This window comes from Zosterops lateralis, assembly GCF_965231275.1.
Source record: "Zosterops lateralis genome assembly, chromosome: 10".
NCBI classification, from domain to species: domain Eukaryota; kingdom Metazoa; phylum Chordata; class Aves; order Passeriformes; family Zosteropidae; genus Zosterops; species Zosterops lateralis.
In genome coordinates, this window is record NC_139770.1 from 25,424,929 (window position 1) to 25,446,812 (window position 21,884).

At 41.2% G+C, this 21,884-nt stretch overlaps 1 protein-coding gene across 2 annotated transcripts; it reads right to left on the reverse strand.

Annotated features, from left to right (window-relative positions):
• Positions 1-174: 174 nt before the first annotated feature.
• On the reverse strand, positions 175-13,797 carry COPB2 (COPI coat complex subunit beta 2). Of its 2 annotated transcripts, none has more exons than XM_083868785.1 (22): positions 13,693-13,797; positions 12,421-12,558; positions 12,088-12,174; positions 11,085-11,211; positions 10,417-10,565; positions 9,176-9,322; positions 8,042-8,141; positions 7,780-7,922; positions 7,362-7,561; positions 6,966-7,076; positions 6,622-6,710; positions 6,442-6,548; positions 6,025-6,168; positions 5,249-5,379; positions 4,773-4,980; positions 4,471-4,581; positions 3,448-3,662; positions 3,084-3,176; positions 2,825-3,005; positions 2,646-2,714; positions 926-1,015; positions 175-531 (listed from the first exon to the last, which is right to left on the reverse strand). In XM_083868785.1, the coding sequence occupies exons 1-22, from the start codon at positions 13,693-13,695 to the stop codon at positions 436-438; spliced, it is 2,739 nt and encodes a 912-aa protein (XP_083724911.1). In that variant the 5' UTR covers positions 13,696-13,797; the 3' UTR covers positions 175-435. The 2 variants fall into 2 exon arrangements, with proteins under 2 accessions (XP_083724911.1, XP_083724910.1); XM_083868784.1 differs by having other exon boundaries at positions 926-1,018.
• Between the last annotated feature and the right edge of the window lie 8,087 nt (positions 13,798-21,884).

Sequence of the window (21,884 nt, forward strand, 5' to 3'; positions counted from 1 at the left end):
AAAACATAACCACATACCTCAGTGTAGATTCTGAGATAAGTCAGGTTAAAATACTGTTTTTCAGCCACTGCTCCCATTTCACAGATTTGGAATATACACTATGGAAGCTGAGTTCTTCTTAAGAATTCTACTATGCTTAGTAAATATTACTAGTAAATGGAGACCTGAGGAGCAGAATCTTTAAAAGGATTTATTAAATTGCTTGATAAATGAAAACATTTTTTATTATGTTCTGGAGCAGGCCTACATCTTCAATTTCAACATACTGGAAGCTGATTCTCTGTACAGTTGCTGACTCTGTACTTCCTTCTACATGTACATGGTCCACTTGTGATATAAAAATCAAAATAACTTGGAGCACATAGTCCACAGAACTTCATTCCTCTGGCTTTTGACCAAATTATTTCCTGATGTGGTCATCTAAAAAAAAGATGTTCACTCATCTAAGATCTCTTCATCCAGATTGATATCTGTGGTATCAATATCCTCCAGATCCAAGTTATCTAAGTCATCTTCCAAGTCCAGCAATGTCTAGGGAGAGAAAAGACTGGATGAGGAGGATACCTCAGTGGCTACATGTGAGGCAGCTTATGGGATGGATGGATCTGCACCCAGCTAAGGCCTCATGAGGAACATGAATGCTAAAGGAAGCTGGAGAGCAGCTGCCTGCTTGGTGAGGAAACCTCTTCCAGCAGTGCAGCTTTTCACCGTGTTCTGAGCAGCTGGGTTTGAACTCTCCTTGTCCCCCCCACCTGCTGAATTGTTACTGTGTGCAGGGTCTGCACCCACAGGGCAGGGCTCTCAACACTGCTGTGGGACTGCCAGACTCATGTTTGCAGTACCTTGGTTAAATCACACTCATTAAAGTCTTTAATGTAAAATTATTTGAGTGCTTATACTTCCCCTCATAGAACTGTTTGGGTACCTTTTGCTCTCTTGCTGGAAGGTTATCAGAATTCTGCACAACTGTCTTCATCACTTCTTGTTTAGGAGAAGGAACTAGTTCTTCAGCCTTCTTCTAATAGCAAAGAAATTCCTTTAGTTTTTTTCAATTTGAATTCTTTCAACAAAAGCAGGTAAACAACAGCAGACCTCTAATGCCCCTTTCCCAATGGTTCTCTTTCAGCTTCCCTCAGTTATTCTTGAGCCACATCTTCACTGTCAGAAAAGATTCTAGTCCTCACTCCACTGGAGACTATTTCCCTCCCCAGTATATTTGAAGCAGTTGATGATGGAACTGATAAAATCAGAACCTTCAGAAATTATCACTTCATTTTAAATACTGAAGTGCTGTTAGTAATTTTCAAAATCCTCAGCAGGAGAGACTAAGTTAATTGAGATTGATAGTAAATTTTAGTAGTTGCTGGGCTTCGTGCTCCAATTCCTGTAATGGTTTAACACTCCATCTTCTCGCTTCACTGCTGCACAAGTTTTACGTTCAGATAATTCATCAGTCAGTACTATTACTGAAGGAATAGTACTATTCAATTAACTTTATTTAATTATAGAATTAGTTTATCTCCTATAAAACATCCCATATTCAGCCTCAGCTGTAAGAGACAACTGGGGTTTTTGCAATCAGGAGCTGAATGCAGAGACACCGAGGTCTTTGTTTTCAGCTTCTATGGCTAGTTCTCACTGGTTTCATAGGTAGCCCAGATAATGTTGTTTATCCTCTTTAACAAATGTGCAGACAGGTTTGATCTTGCTTTAATAGTATTTAATTTGATGCACAAAAGCAAAGAGTCACTACAGAGTCTTGAAAGTAACCTAAATTCCCTGCTCTGTCAGGGATGCTCAAAACTATGTTTTGTAGTGCATCTCCTATGAGGAAAAATGAACAGACAGTGGAGAGTTGTAGCTTTTCTGTTTCTCTTTCAGTTTCCACTGCAGTTTTGATTTTAGATATTTATATAGCCTCAAAGAGTTGTGCCAGCATCACTGCCTTTAAGAAACCCTCACATGATTTTCACATACAAATGTAAAGTGTATTTGACTTGAGCAAAATTAGAAGTTGTCATCTCCTAATGCTCTGAAAAGCTTCAAGTGTTTGTTTCAATCTGTATGCTTATACCTTATACTTGTCCTACTTTCTGTCTAATAAGAATTGGACAACTCAGGTGGTAAAAAAAAAAAGAGTTTGTTACTTCAGATATTGATTAAAATCTATGTTCAAGTACCCAAGTAGGATTCCAGTTAGTTGTGTTAGTTATGGAGCAGTGTTCTTCCATAACCATGCAGCACACCAGCAGAGAACAGAGAGCATTTATCATTGCTGTAATAGGCAAGAGTTTCCATTTCCAGCTACTAAGCTTTTAGAAAACCAGCTGCTGTGGAGGCAGTGTTTGTAAATGCAACTGGAGTTACTTTTCTGTAGGATGAATTCAATGGAAAGACTCTACAGTTACACTACAACAGGTGACCCACGGTAAGGAAGCGCACAAATAATTTCACAGTCAAGGAGCTGTTAGTAGGTACAGATGTAGATTAAGAAGAATCTGAGGCAAAAGAACAATGAAGCCAACTGCAGCACTTACAGTCAAGGTAAGAAAAGCAATAACTTGTCCATTACTGGTGAAATATTCTCCAGGGTAGATGTTACTGTAAGATAACAAACCTCTCCCTTAGATTCATCACTCACTGACCTGAGATGTCACTATTCCAGAGGGCTCAAATCCTTTCGCTTCTTCAAGTAAGTTTCTTTCTTCATTTGGCTAAAAGTAAAAAAACCAGACATATTTAAGTGTTGCATTGAGTTGCTTAGAGGTGATTTCACACAGCACCAAATCTTTTTCTTCTAGAAACAGTAAAACCTTCTACTTACAGTGACAAGGGGGTATTCCCTGGCTGGCCTCAAGTCAGCAAGACTTTGCTTAACGTACTCTTCAGCAACAAAAGCTTCCTTTAATCCAGGGAAAAGATTTTCATATTCTGTAGGATCAGCAAGGGACTCAGCAGCTTTCTGATTGACTTTAGAGAGGTTCTCCCGCCAGAGTTTAACAACCCTGAAGATACAAACCACATTTGTTACAGACAGCTCATTCAGACAACACAATTCATCTCTGCCTAGGCTTAGAAATTACCTTGAAACTTGGCTTGGCAAATATGTCCGTGCAAGGAAAGCAGCTTCAGGGAGACGCCCAGTTTTGATCAGGAGTTCCAAACATGAATCAAGCCTGAAAGATTTCAAGATGTGATTTTAGCCAGTAAACTTAATAAAGTTTCTTGTATTAGAAGAGCTGTTTATTCTACTCCATTAATTTAAGGTGCTTTCATTTCAGATTTTAAATCTAGCAGCCATCACAGAATGAGTTTTTCTGAGAAGCACCTATGCCCATCTTCCTCCATGAAGTTTTCAGTTAGCTGTAGTTAACCACTTGAAGAACCTGAGGGTCTCAGCACTTGAGAAAGCAGAACAGAACAATCAGAAGCTCATTTGCTACTTACTTTCCCTGCAGGAAATAGCTCATAAATGCCACGTTATTCTTGCCATCTTTTTCTGCACCTTCGGCCAACTTGTTCACCATGCTGGCATTCCCTGAAGCTGTGGCCAGGAGCAGCAGCCCTCCATAGTCCTGGGCATGGTGGAGACACTCCTGGGCTAAGCCAAACTGGCATTTACTGATGGCAAGTTCTGCAAGCTGCTTCCACTTCTGTTCTGACTGATTGTACAAAAAGGGGAGAGGGAGGAAAAGAAATAAACCACTCACATTTCTGAACAGCATTTAAAGGTTTTTCAGAGCACTCAGTATGAAAATTAAGTTGACTTGTGAAGGTGTTGTATCCCCTGACTACACTTGTCTTCCCCCTGAGGTACTGTGAGTACTGCAGATTCCCAGCACGACACAGTGAGTATTAAGAGATTCCTACCCAGCTGTAACATTCCATAAAATGAACAGCTTCTCAGTAAATGTGGAGGGGAGAGGCAGGCATACCTCTAAAAATTTAACAACCTCTTCAAGCTCCCAAGTTAACCTTCAGAATGCTGAAAGGCATTTGTGTCTGTAACTAATTTAACATTCCTTCTAAATAACTTGATTATTTTAGAGCAGGAACAATGAGATGATTCTCTGCATGATAATGATGGGACAAATCAGTGCCTGTCAGGTTTTTTTAGTGCAGCAGTCTAAGTTTGCCAAGGCTGGAACAAAGCTCTGAAGGCTTCAGCCCTGTCTTTCCTCCTCTCACTGTTAGTACTGGAGATTAAGGCTTAGTTCTGGTCTCAAGTTTTGTATTCTCCAGGAGTTTCTGTAGCTTTCTGAGCAGACACCATTCTTTGTCCCCATCCCACAACTTAGATCCCTTTGAATTACAAGCAGAAGAACTTCATCAAAGGAGTTGGAGGCATTTCAGTTGTGTTTAGGGAGTTGTACTGCATTCCCACATACCACTGCCTTTTCTGACATGGCCCTCTCAGAGTCCTGCTAATACTCAGAATCCTGTATGAACCACCCAAATTTATATAATTACCTCTGCTTCCACTGCAAGCTGATAGGCTATTTTTAATTCTCCAAGCTGAAGAGCAAGTTCAAAACGATGCTCTGGATCTGTAGATACTGCAAGAGCTTGTTGCTTGAAGCCCTAAAATAAAAATCTGACAGTGAAGCTGGGACTCGTCAGGCCAAACATAATCCTAAATACTTTAGCAAAAGCACTCTGAGCAGAAGGTTACTGCTCACAAATAATATCACTGGGTTTTGCTTAGCAAACTCAATTAAGAATATGAATAAACTGATTTATTTAGTTGAATAACTAAGAAGTAGTTTTCTTGCCTGTTTTTCAAGAAAATGTGCAACTCTGGTTCTCTGCTCTTTTGGGATTGTGGGAAGAACTTTGTCAGCCATGCCGAAATCTCTCCTCATCACAGCAGTTTGATATTCGAGCACTGAGACCAGCAGAGAGTAACTAACGATGTTCAGCTCTTTATCTCCCAAATAGAGCCTGTTGTCCTTGGGGATATACCCCAGGAGATACATTGTTCTGAAACAAAACACAGAGCACTCAGCTTCAACAGATCCACACTAACAGTCTCTACAAAAACATTCCAGCAGTTCTTCTGGTAGCAAGAATACTGCCATCAAATACTCTGCTTTTCCTGGATGTAATCCTTCACACAGCACTGCTCATCCCTCACAACTGCACTGCTGCCTCGCAACACCCAGCTTGTTCCCACCTCTGGTGCTAAAGCAGGGCACAGCAGCAGCTGCCAGGGTTCACCTTGAACACTTTAACTGAAGCAGTAACTCACCTGTCCAGGTGGGCAATGGTGACAATCTCTCCTCCAACGTAGTAGTTGAGTCTGTTCACAGAACTAGTGTAAATAAAGCAGTCACCGACCCACAAACCTGTTTTCACAATCTCCTGGATCTCACCAAGAACCTGCAAAGCAAATTTTGATTAAATAGATACATAAAAAGGTATTTCTAGAGAGCAGAAAAACTACTGCAATTTAAAATATAATTCCATATTCTTAAATAGTTGGGCAATTTGCAAAGTTTAGATATAGATTACAAGTACATAAATGATAATTTAGTTTTACATGTATGCTACTCTAATTCTTAATAAAGCAAATTATAAATCTAGGAAACAAGCCCCAAAGTTAAGCATTAAGCAAGACAATCAACAGTTCCTTCTGAAATTTTGATTTCTGACATTTCACTGCAGAATGTTTTTTCATTTCTCAAACTTGAATAACATTTCAAAATTTGAAAATTGTAGGAAAAAAACTGAACAATGACCCAAAAGTGTGTTTTAAAAATAGTCTTTATAACTCTCTAATAATAGTGAACAGATGAAGAGAAATGCAGGCATCAAGGTTTGTTATGCTAGGATTCAGATAGGGATATACTCCTCAGGAATCCCCAAAAAAATGATTAAGTGTTCCTCAGGCAGATGCACAATGTGTGATACTAAAAATGGTCTGGAAACTAACATTTAAATTAGACTGTGTTAAGGACTAAATTTGCTGCACTCTCTTGCTTCTACCATCTCTAATCTTATTCCACTTTTTAAATAGAAGGTTACCTCAAAGGCATCTTCAATTCCATCTTCAGTGACACCTTCATGTGTTTCTTGGGCTGCTGCCACTTTTTCTGACAGGTACTTGAGAATGAAGAATGACTCTTCTGTAGCAATGCACACAAGCTCACCCGAGTCAGACCAGAAAATCTGTGACAGCAGAATTAACAGTGGCACAATGTTACACACCCCAACCTAAGAAGGACTGTGTGGGAAAGAAGGATAAAACACACTGGCTCTAGAAGCTTTAGGACAGAGAACCCAACACAAACAGGAATTTTTCTTGCCTTTCTGCTACATGACTGAGATAAATTATTATTTTATTACTGACAGCTTGGCTTCAAGCAAGAAAACCAGTTTAGTAAAAAAATACAAAAATCAGTAAACCCCGAGAGGTTTACTTCAGTGCCATGCAGAACTCACATGTTTGGGCTGGATTTCAATCCTGCGAATCAGCTCTGTGTTCTCCCAGTCATAGAATGCCAGGCCATTAACAGATCTGACTCCCAACAGAAAGCCACCGTAAATGCCTGCAAGAAAATAAAGCTAGAAGCCCACGCTGTGCAAAAACCACACCAACATATCTATTTTTGAAGTTCTTACCTTCTGCTCCAAAATCAGGCTTGAACGACTTCTTCTCCTTGAAATTTTTAAATATCTTTACAACACTGTTGCTCTCTCTGATTGCATACCTAAATAGATATTAAATTGTAAACAAACAAAACCATTATTCAATTCAGTTTTCAAAGTAGTGAATTAGTAAACTGTAAGCTGCTACAAAACAACTGCATTTGAGTTATCTCCTAAAACTTTTTTCTAAAATCCAAACTTTTCAAGCAGGACAACTACTGAAAGTTCATTTTACATGCATGTTTTGGTCTCCATGGCCTGAAAACTAAAGTAGCAGCAGCAAATGTAATACAAAAGAAAAAACTTGCAAGACTTACTCTGAAGAGTCATGTGCCCACACAAACTCCTGTGCAGAACCAAAGCTCTTGTTCCTCAGAGCCATGGCTGTGTAGATGATGTATTCACCATCACCACACACCACCACAAACCTGGGGCAGGAGAGAGAGGAACTTGTCAGAGATCTGAGCTCAGTTTCACAGGCAGCAGCAAGAAGGCAAATTATCTGTAAAGGCTCTCATGCCCAAGGTAATCACTGCAAACACAAAGCAGGAGCATTATATATTCCTAAAATGTCATGGAACTCTATTTCCTTCCTGAATCATGATCCTTCTGTCTCCACTGAATAGCTCCAGTACCTTGGATCCCTTTTATTTAAGCCAGTTAACAAAAATACCCCAAACAGTTCAAGAGAAATAATAAAAGGAATGTGTTACCGTCCATTAGGGTTGTGCTGGATTGTCTGAGGATAGATTTCACAGCTGCCCATGTCCTTCACAGCCAGTGGCAACCTCTCTCCATCTTTGATTTCAGCATCTCCCATTGCTTTCAAGTTAGCCTGTTGGACTTCAGAATGTTTAGCCCAAATAATTTTTCCGTTTGCATCCATGGACATGGCAGGTTCTTCGCGACCAAGCTAGAAAGTAAGAAAGAAGTTAGGCTATGGAAAAAATACATTTTTGATTTTCTTTTCAGTTGAAAATATCATGTGAAATAGCCAATCTCTACCAAAAAATGCCAATTAAAATGCCAAAATTTCAGTACTTTATGTATTATCCCAGATTCAGAAACCAGTTGTTCTGCACATAGGACAGCAATGAATCATGATTTCTCGCTTCAAACCATGAAGTGTACCTTAACAATAATGCTGCCTTCATCATATCCCAAAGCCACGTTGTTGGAGCCCCTCAGGCTGGCCACACACCACACCCTCTCCATGCCATAGTTCAGGGTGCTCTCCAGGCGGTAAGTGCTGGAGTGCCAGATCCGCACTGTGCCTGGGGAAAAACAGGGACAGATCCTTTCACCTCATTGTGGGGGCTGTAGCCACACCACCACGAGAGCTCTCCCCTCAGCTCTTTTCCTGTCCTTCCTACACCAGAAAACCCAAAGTTACCATCCTCAGAGCCGGTGATGATGATGGGCAGCTCTGGATGGAAGCTGACACACGACACGTTCTGAGCGTGGCCTTCCAGTGTCTGGACACAGGTTTTATTCTGAAAGAAAGAGAGAACAATTTTAACCCTTATTTCTTAAAAAACATCTCCCCCAAATCCAAAATAGATCTGAAAATTCTCTAGATTTCTCACATTTGCAAGGTATTCAAACAACAGCAGTAAGCTATTAAAAACTGTAATTGTATTGAGTTGTACCTCCTGCACAGAAAAAAATACTTATTTCCCTTTACAGAGGTGTTTCCCTCTTTTCAGATGTGTTGGTGACTAGAAAATACACTTTCTCAGAGCTGTACAGCACAGCAGATTAAAGCAAGATAGAAAACTGAGTTCACTGCAAAAAAAATCATAATCAAACATTGCATTACAGGTGAAAACAGCTAATTTAGGTCTTTGGTAAGAATGTTCATTCACACAGTTGTGAAAGAGAGGCTACTCTGCTTGAGGTAACTAAGACTGGAGCATGTATAGTGTCTCCAGCTGCACATGGTGGCAAAATCCCAAGCCCTGTTGTGTAATATTCATGATTGCACTGAATGCTTAAATTAACAGTTCCAGCTTCAGCTTTTGGGCTAGGATTTACTCTGGAGCGATAAATTTTAATGACCAGAAAGTACGACCTAACGATTTCTGTCTTGCCCTTCTGGCTATTCAGACACTTGTACACAGGAAGAAGTCAGGAGTTCTAGGATTCAGCACCATAACTGAAAGCCCTGGATTAGATCTCTCTTTCCGGAGAAGCACTTGAGCAGGGCACCTCATCACTCCTGCCCTCTTTGGGGGTAGAAGCACTGCATGTGTGTGCACGCAACACATGGGACTGTGCCAGTGTGCATGGATTAAACGGGAGGGGGGGAAGATATAAAGAATGAAGAAAAAAAAAGAGAGGTGGAAGGATAGAAAAAGTTGACACATGAGCAATATTTACACTTGAACATAGAAGAGGAACAGTTTAATCCAAAAATGAGACCTAAAAGGCAGGGAATCAATTTGTCACAGGAAAATAATCTAACAACAGAGACTTTATACCAAACGTGGCAGCCTGCACAAAGGCTCCTGAAGAGCTGAGCACACACCTGGTAGTCCCAGATCTTCACCAGGCGGTCATCTGCCCCAGAAATGAGGTATGGCTTGTCCCCACCACTGTAATAGTCAATGCAGTTCACTCCTTTCTCATGGCCTTCCAAGGTGAAGTTGGGAGAGGATGATCCAAGCTGCCACACCTGACCAACAAAACACAACCACCTGTACTCAGCAATCTTCTGTGTCCAGGTCACCCTTGGCAAACACAACACGTATCCAGAAGTACCTCATAAGTCCAAAGAGAAAGAACACAGAATTCCCAAGACACAGTTGTTTTCTTAGGTGAAAAACCTCAACATCTGCCCAGCAAACTACCAGTCCTTTCCCAGATAAACATAAATAACATGCTGAATTGCCCATGTCCTGCTCATACCTTTTAGCAACGAAATTGGTTGCTTTAAACTTTTTTTTAAGGACATGAAACCATATAAAGCACTGCTTTTAAGAACTAGTATCTGTTTATAAAATTAACTGGTTAATTGTTATTATACATGAGTTTCCTCCATGTCCTAAATTTTAAATTTTCCAGCTACGCTAAAGGATATCAAATCTCATGTTAAATGAGGATACAAAATGAAACAAGTCAAGTGTAGATACACTGGTGTTTTCCCATGTTTATCACATCAAATCAATGTTTACGTGCACCTGATCTCAACATCTGTGGCCATACGAAATCAGTGCTGGCTTTTTACAGCCATTATTCTGATAGTGTTCAGGAAATATGAGGAGGTGTCACTGCTCAGTGGCTGCAAGCCTGTAGTCACAGATATTTATTAGCAGCTACACAGCAAATGAGACAATGAGAAGGCTGAAGGCATCTCTGGAAACAATTCCATGCACAGACAGCCAAAGACATGAAAGCAATGGGAGAGAAGCCTTTACCAGGGTATAGTTTTTTCTTTTTAACGCACAGTTAAAGTCTTTTTCCACAGTCCAGTTTCAATACTCTCAAATCACTCACTGACAGTAAAAGCATTACTCCTCTCCCATATTTCTGTGTAGTCCAAATGGAGATACAGCACTTAAAAGAGTTTAAAGAACTACAAACAGGTAATCTGGTAAATTTACTGAATTACTTAGCGGGTGCCAGAACTAATGTCCAGGCCTTTGTTCAGTCAAAATTCTATTACTGCATCTGCTTTTAAGAATACTGACCCATCATCCATACAGGATTATGGTTTGTATACACTGATAATCACTTAATGACCAAAAAACCCAAATATAGTTTCTCTACCTTAATTGTTCTATCCAAAGAGGCACTGGCAAACTGGTTATTGTCTTTTGGGTTTATGACAATCTGCATGACATAATGGGTGTGTCCTTCGAACACCTGAGAACAAGACCATTTCTTATCCCAGTCCCAGAGTTTGATCAGCATGTCATCTGCAAAAAACCACAAACAACCAAGCTTCAGTGGGTGATAACTACCTCCTTAAACTGCATAATCCTCCAGAACTTGTTACAGGCTGGAAAGGAGGCACTGCTAATAATCTCTTTGCATCTATAGGGTTACCAGTCCTTGCAGAAGGAGCACAGGTGAAAGTTGTCTATTGCTTTCAACAGACTGGATTCCCAGCTAAAAACTTACTCTAAACCACAATGAAATTTTTTAAAAAACATAACCTGAGCTGTTATTTGAGAGTTTGCCACACTAGTTAGCACATTTATGAATGCTTCCTCTGGCAGATATTAAGAGAGAAGGTTCTTTGTTCTTCTCTGACAAGAACACAAGCCATTAGATTTTAAGTGCAGTTGCTATTCCATTAAATAAACATGAATACACCTATCAAGAAACAACAAAATGACAACTGTCACACTGGCTACTTTCTCAAGGAAGCCTGAGTCTTCCCAAGAAGACCTGAAGGTCCTCACTGCACAGAAAACATCCCAAAGGACTCTCACCACTGCTTGTGAGGATGAAGGGCTGTGTGGGGTGCACGGCAATGCATCGGATGTAGTCGGAATGGGCCTCAAACATGTGAACTCTTTCCAGGGTGTTGTAATTAAAAACTCTGATCTGCATGTCATCCTGGGAGAGGGAGGAAAAGCCACATGAAAATAAGTCTCTTGTGCACTGCACCTTCTATGCAATGCAGGGGAGCTAGGAAAAAACATTCCAACACTGAAGCCAATAAAATATTTAAGGAATTTTGCTTGCTAATGATACAAATTATACTTGGATTCAGAAGGCTATAAATTACACATTTTGCTGTTCCAAGTCATTTATGAAATGGAAAAAAATTACCAAATTTTCATTTTTACAAGTAACAAGTCATGGCAGCATAAGGTAATGAAATGAAAATAAATTTCTACTCCATGTACAGGCCTGAGGACTAGGAAATTGAAAAGTCGAGCAAAAATATTTAGGCATTACCTTAATTTAGCCAAAAAATATTCACTTCATAAAGAAAAATGTGTTACCAATATCAGAATACAACTATTCCTCTCAAGGTAGATTCACTGGTTAAAAGCAGACATTTTTTTCTAGTGGTGAGCAAAACAAAAAAAACATTTTTAATATAACCAAGAACAAAAGTAAAAAGCAATTTCTAATTCACCTTACCTAGAATTGTCAATAGTTTCATCTTAGCTAAAGTAGCACCCATGATACTGCATCAGAACTGTGTGCTGAGTATGTTCCAGCTGGCAGTAAAAGCTAAACTCCATCTACATGGCATTACCTGCAGTCAGTCACCTTAGCAGGTTGCTCTCTTTGGAAATGAAAAGTTTAAGCTTCTAAGTTTCCTTAAAGGAGAAAACTTCCGGGAAAATGTAGTGAAGTATTTCCTTCTCCTCTACAAATTCATATCAGATCAGATTATTATGTGATGCAAAAGGTAATGGCATGAAAATTAATCACAGAAAGTGCAGCTGCCTAGGAAATCACAAGAGGAGAACAGCTTACAGCTCCAGTAACAACCCAGTTCTTCCTTGCCACGAACTTGGCAGCTCTCACAGGCAGGTCACACACTTCAAAATTCTTCACCAGAGTCTGAAAATAAAAACAGTTAAGTTCATAGCACTAGAGAAATTATCAATTTTGAAATTAGCTCTACTTTGTTAACAGTATCCACTATGTCACTTCCTTGTCTGATCCAGTGACTGCTGTACTCAGACAGAGGAGAGCATAGTCAGTTAGCAGCAGTGACTGAAGGCTCTGTACAAATCCAATTTTCCCACAGCAGATCCACACATGTCAGCTATGAACACGTGACAGTAAGGCCCAGCTAAGAATCACCTGTGTTTCGTGGTTCCAAACACAGACACTGCCGTTGTAGAGGCTGGCCAGCATCCATGGCTCCGTGGGGTGCAGGTCCACGCTCTTCACCCGGTCAGAGCGCGCCGTCAGCTTCCGCTTGATGTCCAGTCGCAGAGGCTGAGGGAAAAGTGGAAATACAGGTCACTTAACAGCAAACTGGCACACGAAAGGGAAAAGTAAAGCCGCAGTTTGCTCTCAGAATAAAAGGATCCAATCCCGCTGTTCAGGCAGACAGAAGGTCACTACTCTTTTCCATCCACCTGTGTGTCTGTTTTTGTAGGAAGGATCACCAATGGTAATGGCTCTGTTTAATTTAATTCTGTGAAATTCAGATTTTTTTCGTACTATAAAAGATATCTTCAGCAGAGTCAAAAAAAAAATAAAATTAAAAATGCACCACACATCTTCCTGGTGTCCCTGAACTATGAAAGCAAAGCAAAGAGAACTTACTCCTAATACAAATATTACAATGTTATCTTCCTGCTACTTCACTGGGGAATCCAGAAAGAAAAGTCAGTTACCACAACAGAGCACAACATTTGCTTGTTATAAATTTACTTCCATTTATAATGCCAAAATTACGTTTTAGAATGGAACACTGTCTTGTAGAAACTGAGAAGAGGGAAAAGTCTTCCCCTAATAAAGAAGGGTCTGACCTTCCACTTCCATCACTGGCAGTGTAAAGCCAGACTATTCAAAAGGCACGAATTCCAGCAAAGTGATTTTCTAAGACATTCGAGGCATTGTGGATTCATTTAGACACTCATGTGAGATCATTTAATGCTGCTTTTATCTCGGAGAACCTAGTGGACAATGGCTGATCAAAGAACACTGCAAGTATTAACAAAACCTGCAGTTACTTATGCTAGACACTGCGAGGAGAAAAAAATACCTGGTTATCATGTAGCACCTGTACCACAGACATGACACAGGACGTAGACATGAATTTGGGGTTCACTTCTCCTGCTACAAACACCAGGAAGGCAGGCACAGCTACACCTGATTCCGCGCTTAACCCTGGAACCTCTGGGATCTGCAGCTCCCGAGGGCCGGGAATGGCTTGTCCGAGGGTGCGACACACCCCCCGACCCCTGGTACAGCCGCTCGGGGGGGCTGAGGGACAGCCACGGGCAGCGCCGCGCCCCGGCCCCGGCCCCTCCTGCCCTCGGTCCGCGATCGCCGCGGCCAGCCGGGATGGTCACTCTCCCGCAGAGGGGCCGAGGCTCCCCCGGGACCCCGGCAGTCGCTTACCATGGCCCCACTGTGCCGAGATGCCGCCCCGGTGCTGCCCCGGCCCCGCTCCGGCCCCGCCGCCCGGTCCGATCTCCGACGTGGAGCTTCCGGGCCCGCCGCTCTCGCGACTGCGCTGCCGGGGCGCCCTTCAGTCTCGCGAGAGCGAGGAGCCCCCGTGGAATGCCGGGATGTGTAGTCGGCGGCGCCGAGCCGCGCGGCGCGGGGCAGGGTGGGAATTGTAGTTGGCGCGCTCTGTCTCGGGAGCGGAGGGGGCTGGGAGACTTGGGGTCACAGACAGGGAAGGGACCCACGGGGACCATGGAACCCACCCCGGCCCCGCACCCCACACCGTGTGTCTGAGCGTACCCAGCTCCCGGCAATCCACACCACACCCTGAGCATCACTCCGTGTGTCCGAGAACATTTTCCAAACACTCCCTGAACCCTGTCAGGCTTGGTGCTGTGCCCACTGCCCTGTGGAGTCTGTTCAATGCCCAGCGTCTACGTGAACAACCTTTTCCCGATATCCAGCCTCAGCCTCTCCTGACACAGCTCTCTGCCGTTCCCTCAGGTCCTGTCCCTGTCCCCACAGAGCAGAGATCGGTACTGGCCCCTCGCTTCCCCCCATGAGGATGCTGAAGATTGCTATGAGCTCTCCCCAGAGTCTCCGGCAGGCTGAACTGACCAAGTGCCCTAAACCACTCACTCACTCACTCACTCACTCACTCACTCACTCACTCACTCACTCACTCACTCATCTCCTCATTCACCATCCTCGTGGCCTCCTTTGGATGCTCTCGAATAACTGAACGTCTTTTTTAATACTCTGGTGCACCAGACTGTGTCCCCTCGGTGTCCCCAGACAGAGTCCCCTGTGTGACCCCAGACCCCTCAGTGAGAGGACGTGGGGATGGTCTCCAGGTGTGCCCAGGAGTGCCTGGTGGTGTCCCCTCAGCACAGTCTCGGTGTCCCCCATGGTGACACTGCTGAGGGGACGAGACTCTGGTGACAGCGCTCTGGGGTGAGCTGGCGGGGAGCTCAGCATGTCCATCTCTCTCAGAGACAAACTCATGAGCCTGGTCAGTCCTGCTGACCCTGAGACAGGCAATGGGACACTTTTCCTTATCATTTTGCCAGCTAAAATTGCTGCAACTCCAAACAGCATCTAATAGAAACATGGGGAATGAGGGGGTTTGGGAAGCACCAGAGCACAAGGAAACACTCTTGAGGGAATTTCTCCCACCCCTGCTGCCAGATTGAAGTTCCATCTCTAAAAATTGCATCCCTCACATTGTGTTGTGTAAAAGAGAAGAATAACACAGAGGCTATTTATATTCATTGGGATCCAGTTAAAGAAAATTCTCCTTTCAATATGAATGTTTTGCTGGGGTTAGGAGCGCTGTGTCTCCTATCCCACAGCACTGCAAGAAGGATTACACTGGCCTGGATTGTTTATAGTCTGAAGGACATAAACAAACAAAAGCAAGAGAGACAGAACAGTTACTGCAATTCTTGTCATTGTCACTCCGAGAGAGATAATTAAATCTTTAAAAAGCCCCACAAGTTGGATGAAAAGTGAGAAGAGAAATGCCTGAAGCAAGAAAAGGGGCAAAATATTGTCAACTGCTATGGATGAGTTTAGACTTTCAGCTTTAAGTCTTGCTTTCTACTTTGAATTCATTAGAGTGATGATTCTACAGTGTAATGAATAACACTTGAAATGTTTGAGTACAGAGTTTGAGGATGCAGAATCTGGATAATCCTGCCTAAAAGGAACAATTTGAGTAAAATTTATAAATTCTGAGTGTTGTTCATGGTTTTCAGACGGCTGAGGTGGAATGCTGAAAGAGGAGATGTAGAGGAAAGTGACCATAATAGAGAATGTGGGTAGTGGGGGATATACAGCACACATTGTGTGTTTTTCTGTGAAAAACTCAATGAAGTCCTGTCCAGAGAGAGATGAGACTATTACAGGGCAATTAAAGATGATCAGCAAAGTAAGGGAAAGATGAAGTTGTAGAGATTGCTAGTCAAGAAAATGACAGCAGAGAAATGAAGAAATTATTTTGCTGTTAGCTTCTTCTAGGAAGTTGTAGTAATAGAAAAGCTAAGGGGGAGCGAAAAAAGCACAGGGTATAAGCCAAGACTGACCTTACAGGAGAAAGGAAGAAATAAAAAAAGAGGCAATTAAATTAAAAATAAGAAATATCCCTCACAAGCTGTTAGAGGCAAGTTTAACAGCTGGATATGAATTCTGAGTCCAAACCATGATCCATTGCAGAAATTAAATGGCTGTAGAGAGGGAATATATTATATATTTGTCTGCCTTTCTTGTGGTTTCCTGTGTATCCTGTACTGGCCACTGTTTCACCAGGGGCTGCATACAAAACAGCTGGAACCACGGTGGGTCTCTGAGAAGCCTTTCAGTACAGTGATTACATGAGAACAGGATCTCTGCTTTGGGCTCTTTGTGTAACTCAACAACTATTCCTATGCTTGTTTACTGAAAGATATTTTTCAGGTAAAAAAAACCCCAAGGCAGTGTTTTATTGCAGAGCAGTGAAAGAGAGGTAACTCTGTTCCTTGTGGGCATTGCCCTCAAGTTCCCAGTGCCCCTTTCTCACCTCTGCTGCTTGGCTCTGCAGTAGCACCTGGAGCAGCACACCTAGGCTGGGCATTTGGCTCTTTCCTCCCAGGCCTGGAAGAAATGTGACATTTTTTTACTCTGGAGGAAGGGCACAGACCTGAGTTGGCCTCTCTCCTGTAGCTCCCAGGTATCTTATTGACCACAGACAGGGAAAGGGGAGAGGAGAGGAGAGGATGGTGCAGGGAAATGATGCGATGGCTGCAGATGAGAAGAGTGCAGGCCTGGCTTCCTTCAAAAAGCAGAATAAAGCTGTACAGAACATTTTCAGTGCAGTGTGAATGGCCATTCCACAACTGCCTTCTTGTTAGAACACAGCCAGCATTTCTGTAAGTGTGGATACAGGTGTGTCTGTAAGTGTATAATAGAGAAACTGGTTGGAGGGTGTTGCAGGATGCTTTTCCTGACAGTGCAAAGCTGCTTTTAAACTCTTGAAAGTTCTCAATGCAAAGCATTAAAAAAAGACCTTCTTTCTTACCCAATAATTGTCTCTCAGGAGAGCCAATCCACTCAACCTTACTTTTCTGAGATTTCAGCTTCAATTCTTTTGGCTATAAAATTATTGGCAGGTTTTGTTTGACAATAAAAATTTCTTTGGAAGTAGGATATCACATTTACAGTTAAAAAATAAAAGTACAGTACCATTATTTCAGAGAAAAATATTAAAGCACTTTGGGATATCAATCACAAACAGCTGTAGTTTATGCTTAGTGCACCAAATGAATTTTACCTGGTGTTTTAACAATAAAATACCAGTCCACTTTCTTTTTCTCTCAAGTAAAGACCAGAGGTCTGGAAATAGGAGTCATCTCTATGTGGCACATCCCATATGTGTGAAAATTCCTGTTAAGCTGTGGGATGTTGTCAAGTACAGCCATACATAAAATAAATAATAAAGATAATTTATTATTAATATAATAATATATATAATAAATAGACTTTATTGTATATATATTGGGTGTAATAATTATATGCAATAAATATAATGTGTGCTGCTGCTTGCTGTAGTAGTCAGCTCAGTTCTGAGGTCCTTGGTTTGTTTGTCCCGATTGATCTGCCCAGGAGGCAAATTCTTTCTCCAGGCCTCAGGCACTGCTGGTTCTCCTCATGGTTCTGTGGCACCTCCTGGGATCTCTGTATTTCATCTGGGGCTCAGCTCCCCAATGCTTCGGGGCTTGGCTAACTGAGCTGCTTTTAATGCTTTACCAATTCTCTAAGTGTCTGTGAGCCACCCTGTAACCTGAAGTGCTGTATTGTTTTCATAAGGCCCTTGCTTTTGGGAGAAACAGAGGCACTTACTTCTTCAGGTCAGCACTACAGTATTGTGGAGTGTTTATTTTACATGTGAAATTAATGTGCTATGCTGCTGATTGCCAGGAGTTAATACTTGCAGTGCAGTGAACTGAAGCAAAACTCTTTGCAGCCTTAACTTGGCAGACAGTGAAGATTGATGGAACATGGTGGGTTTAAAGGGAAGGTGTTATTGCTGTGTAGGTGGCAGAGCTGTGAGACAAACCCCACTGTAAATCTCAATTAAAGCCTCCCTTGTTATGATTTCATTCTGCGGTGGCTCAGGGACACAGCAGTGGTGTGGAATGCACTTTGTCTCCTTTAGTCTGAGGTGCCTAGCCTGTCTCTTACTCTCTTGGAAACATCCCAGCCTTGGATACACTCCTGACCCACGTACCAAATATTAACCTGACTAGAATAATGAGGAATTAAAATGCCAGTAGAGAAATAAGAACTGTCAAAAGGCTAGAGTTCAGATTAGAAAAAATATAATCCCATCCCCTCCAAAACCTGCAATCTTCCAGTAGCAGCCTGATGGTGCATAAAATAGTTGTTTTCATTCAAACCATAAAATGGTTTTTCGTTCAAATACAATCATGTATGTGGTGCACGCAGAGGAATGAGATACTGCAGTAAGTAAAGGAGGGATTGAAAGTTTTTTATTTGGTGTCATCTAAAATAATATTGCCTGACACTTTCATTACAGACCTGCCTTTTCAACTCACAATTCTGCCAAACTTCAGCCATGTGGATGTGGATATTTTGTGCTAGGTGTCTTCGTCTCCACAAGATAACCTAGTTCAGACTGTTTTCAAATTTCAGTAGAGAAGCCAGGGATACTGATAATAAGAGAGGGTTGGACTGAGACAGACGTAGACAAGACCAGTATGGTTAATTCTATGAAGTCTCTCTATTACGTGCAGTGCAGCAACTTATATACTATTCTACATTGTCTATACATGTAACAACTTTTTCATTGGCACACAGCAAAAGAAAGAATGTAAACACACAGTTTTGTTTACTTTTAAGGTGGCTAACACCTGCATACTAACAATTCTATTCAATGACCTTCAACACCCTATTATCTTTCTCAAACACCTTAATATCTAATTCTAGCTGCACCACAGCTCACTGAGAATTTTCTCCTGCGTGACAGGCCTAAGGCCTCAGGTTAGGCCTCAGCTAGGCCTCAGGTTAGGCCTCAGTCAAGGTAGTTCAATATCTATATATAAATCATGTTTTTTTCCCCTAAGAAATTTAGCAACACAGTAGAAAGGTTTACTATTTTTTAAAGGGTTTTAAGTGAGCACAGGTACCACCTTCTTTAAAATCAGCAACAGGATAATCAGCAATACTTTCAGCAGCATCTGATATGGACTTAATTTAAAGGGAAAATATAAAGTATTAATTGTGGTGGCACCATAGTATGTGATACCCACATGCTAATAACAAGGAGAGAGATGTCTTTAAACAGACAACTCTGAGAAAAAAAGGTTGTCAGTGAGAGAGACTAAAGTGTTGTATATAATATAAAGACTCCAGTTCTTGACCTCCTGTGCTACAGCTTCTTTGGACACATTTGATTCATTAGATAAGTGTTATCTTTATGTTATTCATGTAATCACTTAGCAAGAACCATCCTGATTGACCTCTTAGTGCTCCTGATTTATTAACACTTGCTTCTTGTTTTATTTCCTGGAGGCCACAGTTCCAATTCTGGCATGATTCCATTTCCATTAAGATTGGTGGCAAAAGGCCTTAAACCACAGAAGTGGTTCAGAAGGCAGCAGTTTATATCCTCCCAGGTACTCCGAGTTTGGAGCTTGTAATTTCATTCTTTATCAGATTTCCCGTGCCTTCCACTATAGTTGAATCTTAGTGTTAATGTTCTTTTGTGGAGTTTTGAGGCTTCAGATAAACTTATTCCATTTTTTCTGCTCATCTTCAAACCTGCCAAACTGTTCCTACAATCTGATTCAGTGAGCAGTTTAGTTTGCCCTAAATATAGTCTTGAGATAACATCAACTAGAAAACCTATAAAATGATTTCTTGTCTGAGGAATATCAGTCCAGTAGCTACTTAAAAATTTCTGTAATGACATTGATTTCAGGACAGAGAGATTCTGTGATTTCCATTTTTATTTGCTATTATATATTATTAACTTATCACTGCTGACTAAGGAGTTGGAGCATTCTTGGGTAAATGATTCAGCATAAGATTTTCTATCAGCTTGCAAAAATTGTTTATTGAATAGCATGGGTTGCCAGCACCCTGGAAAACTGAGAACACTGTGTTTGTTTTCTATTAAAGTTAGACAAAATTGGCATAGAGATATTTTTTATCCAGATGCAAAGTGGTAATGAAAGGAAATTTAAGAGCAGCACTATGGACACTGAGTCAACATGAAAAGTTCGTGGCCAGACTTTGATAATCGACTGTTGCTTGTGAAGGAAGGAAGTTGGTTGTTTTCTCTTGATCTGGCAGTTTTGCATTTTCCAGATGCAGAGGTGAGGCTTTAGCTCCTACTGCAATGTCTGTACAACGTCCAGAACAATCCAGAATCCAAGTATCTCAATATCCTGTCCAAACAGCCTACAGGGTGTCTGTCTCAAAGGAACAGCAACAACGTTAAAACTGCTTTTGTAGCAGGGCAGTGATACCAGACAATACCTTCTACTTGTGCATTTTGTCAACAAACAAAGGAAAGGGGATTGAGTTTAAAGCACAGATGTCACTGTTGTCACCAAGATCCCACTGCTTAGGCACAAAGTCTTTTGTCTTTATCATTTGAGAGCAGTTGTTTCCCCATGGGCTCAAATGCAGGTCAGCTTTGTGGTGTGCTAGGCACAGAAAACCAACCCCTGCTGCCATGTCTTGCTTTCAGGGTAGGGTAATTTACACAGGATGTCAGAAGAACCCTCTTCCAAATGTGAACATAATCCAACACTATTCTCTCAAGATATACCTGTCAAATGGAAGGTGGTTTTGTCAACAGGTTTGGAACTTTCTAAAAAATCTATTATTATTTTTAAATTTCTTTGCAGCAGTGTAATATGTAGGGGTTTCTCTAGGAAAGGTCAAACTCTTCTGTATTTATGACTGGAGCTGCATAGTTACATGGTTTATGAGTTTGCACTGTGTTCAGAAAACCAGAAGCACGCAGGATTTGGTGGCATTTCTGCAGCACTGAGTGTGTGTCTTTGTATTGAAAGCCTTTTCTTCACAATAACCCAGTAACAAGCTGTTTATGTAGGAGAGTAGGTCATGATTAAAGCTATATTAAATTTTATCCTTGCTCTTTTACAATAATCACACATAAATAACATACTGCCAGAGGCAAATGTAACAATATATTTATATGTCCAAGTCTTATACAAGCACTGTTTTGTTTTGCCATTTCTAGTAGAACCTTAATCATTACTTTTTTCAGAGATACAGTCATATACATATATAATGAAATAACATTGGTGTGTGCTGTGTACCTTCTTCGTGTAGTCTGAAGACTGCAAGTTATCTCAACAATCTCTGTCCATTGCTGAATTTCTAAACTCGGACTGTAGCAATGAATTCTTTCAGCTTTGAATATCTCTTTTTCAATCCTTGGTCAGTATATTGCATAAATAGAACTTGACATAGGATTTGCAGCATTCAGATCTTCTGGACACATTCATTTCCAAAGATGAAGTATAAAATTTGTTGATGAATGAGGATCAATACAGAATCTCAGTTTAAAGTAAAAAAGTTCAGCCTTTTAATCCTAGAGGTTTCTGGTTCAGCTATTCTGCTGCTGTTCTTTCCATTCTGTAATAGAGTCAACTTCCCCCTCCCTCCAAGCAGTGATAATAACCACCACCCACACATACTTTTATATCCTTTATGAATTCTTCCATCGAAAATGGAGATGGATTATTTTTATATGGCTTTCCAGATTAAAACTCAGGAGTTTTAACAACCTGTAGCCAGTATGTTGTTGGGATTTCATCCCTCCCAAAGTAAAAGTACTTGGAAAGCTGTGATGGGTTATGAGTACACAACGTATCTTAATAGTTTTGTTCTTAAAAAGAAATGACAAGGATGTTATTCAATTTACCACTGAGGTATGAAATGACAGTAATTACTACTTTTGTTTTGAGAGAAGAGGGCAGTGTGAGTACAAGATCCACCACTCGATGGCGCCTTGATTCTGTTCATCTCCATTTCTTTTTCCTCTCTGATGTCTGGATGCAAAATCCCAAAACTGATTTTGTAGTAAATCTGTCTGGGAAAGAATATTTATA

What these genes read in the sequence shown, in the direction of transcription:
- COPB2 (XM_083868784.1), bottom strand. An exon ending in TTGAAATCCAGCCCAAACAT is followed by an intron (nt 6,169 to 6,441) that starts GTGAGTTCTGCA and finishes CTGCTGTCACAG; the next exon opens with ATTTTCTGGTCTGACTCGGG. An exon ending in AGCTATTTCCTGCAGGGAAA is followed by an intron (nt 3,177 to 3,447) that starts GTAAGTAGCAAA and finishes GAAATCTTTCAG; the next exon opens with GCTTGATTCATGTTTGGAAC.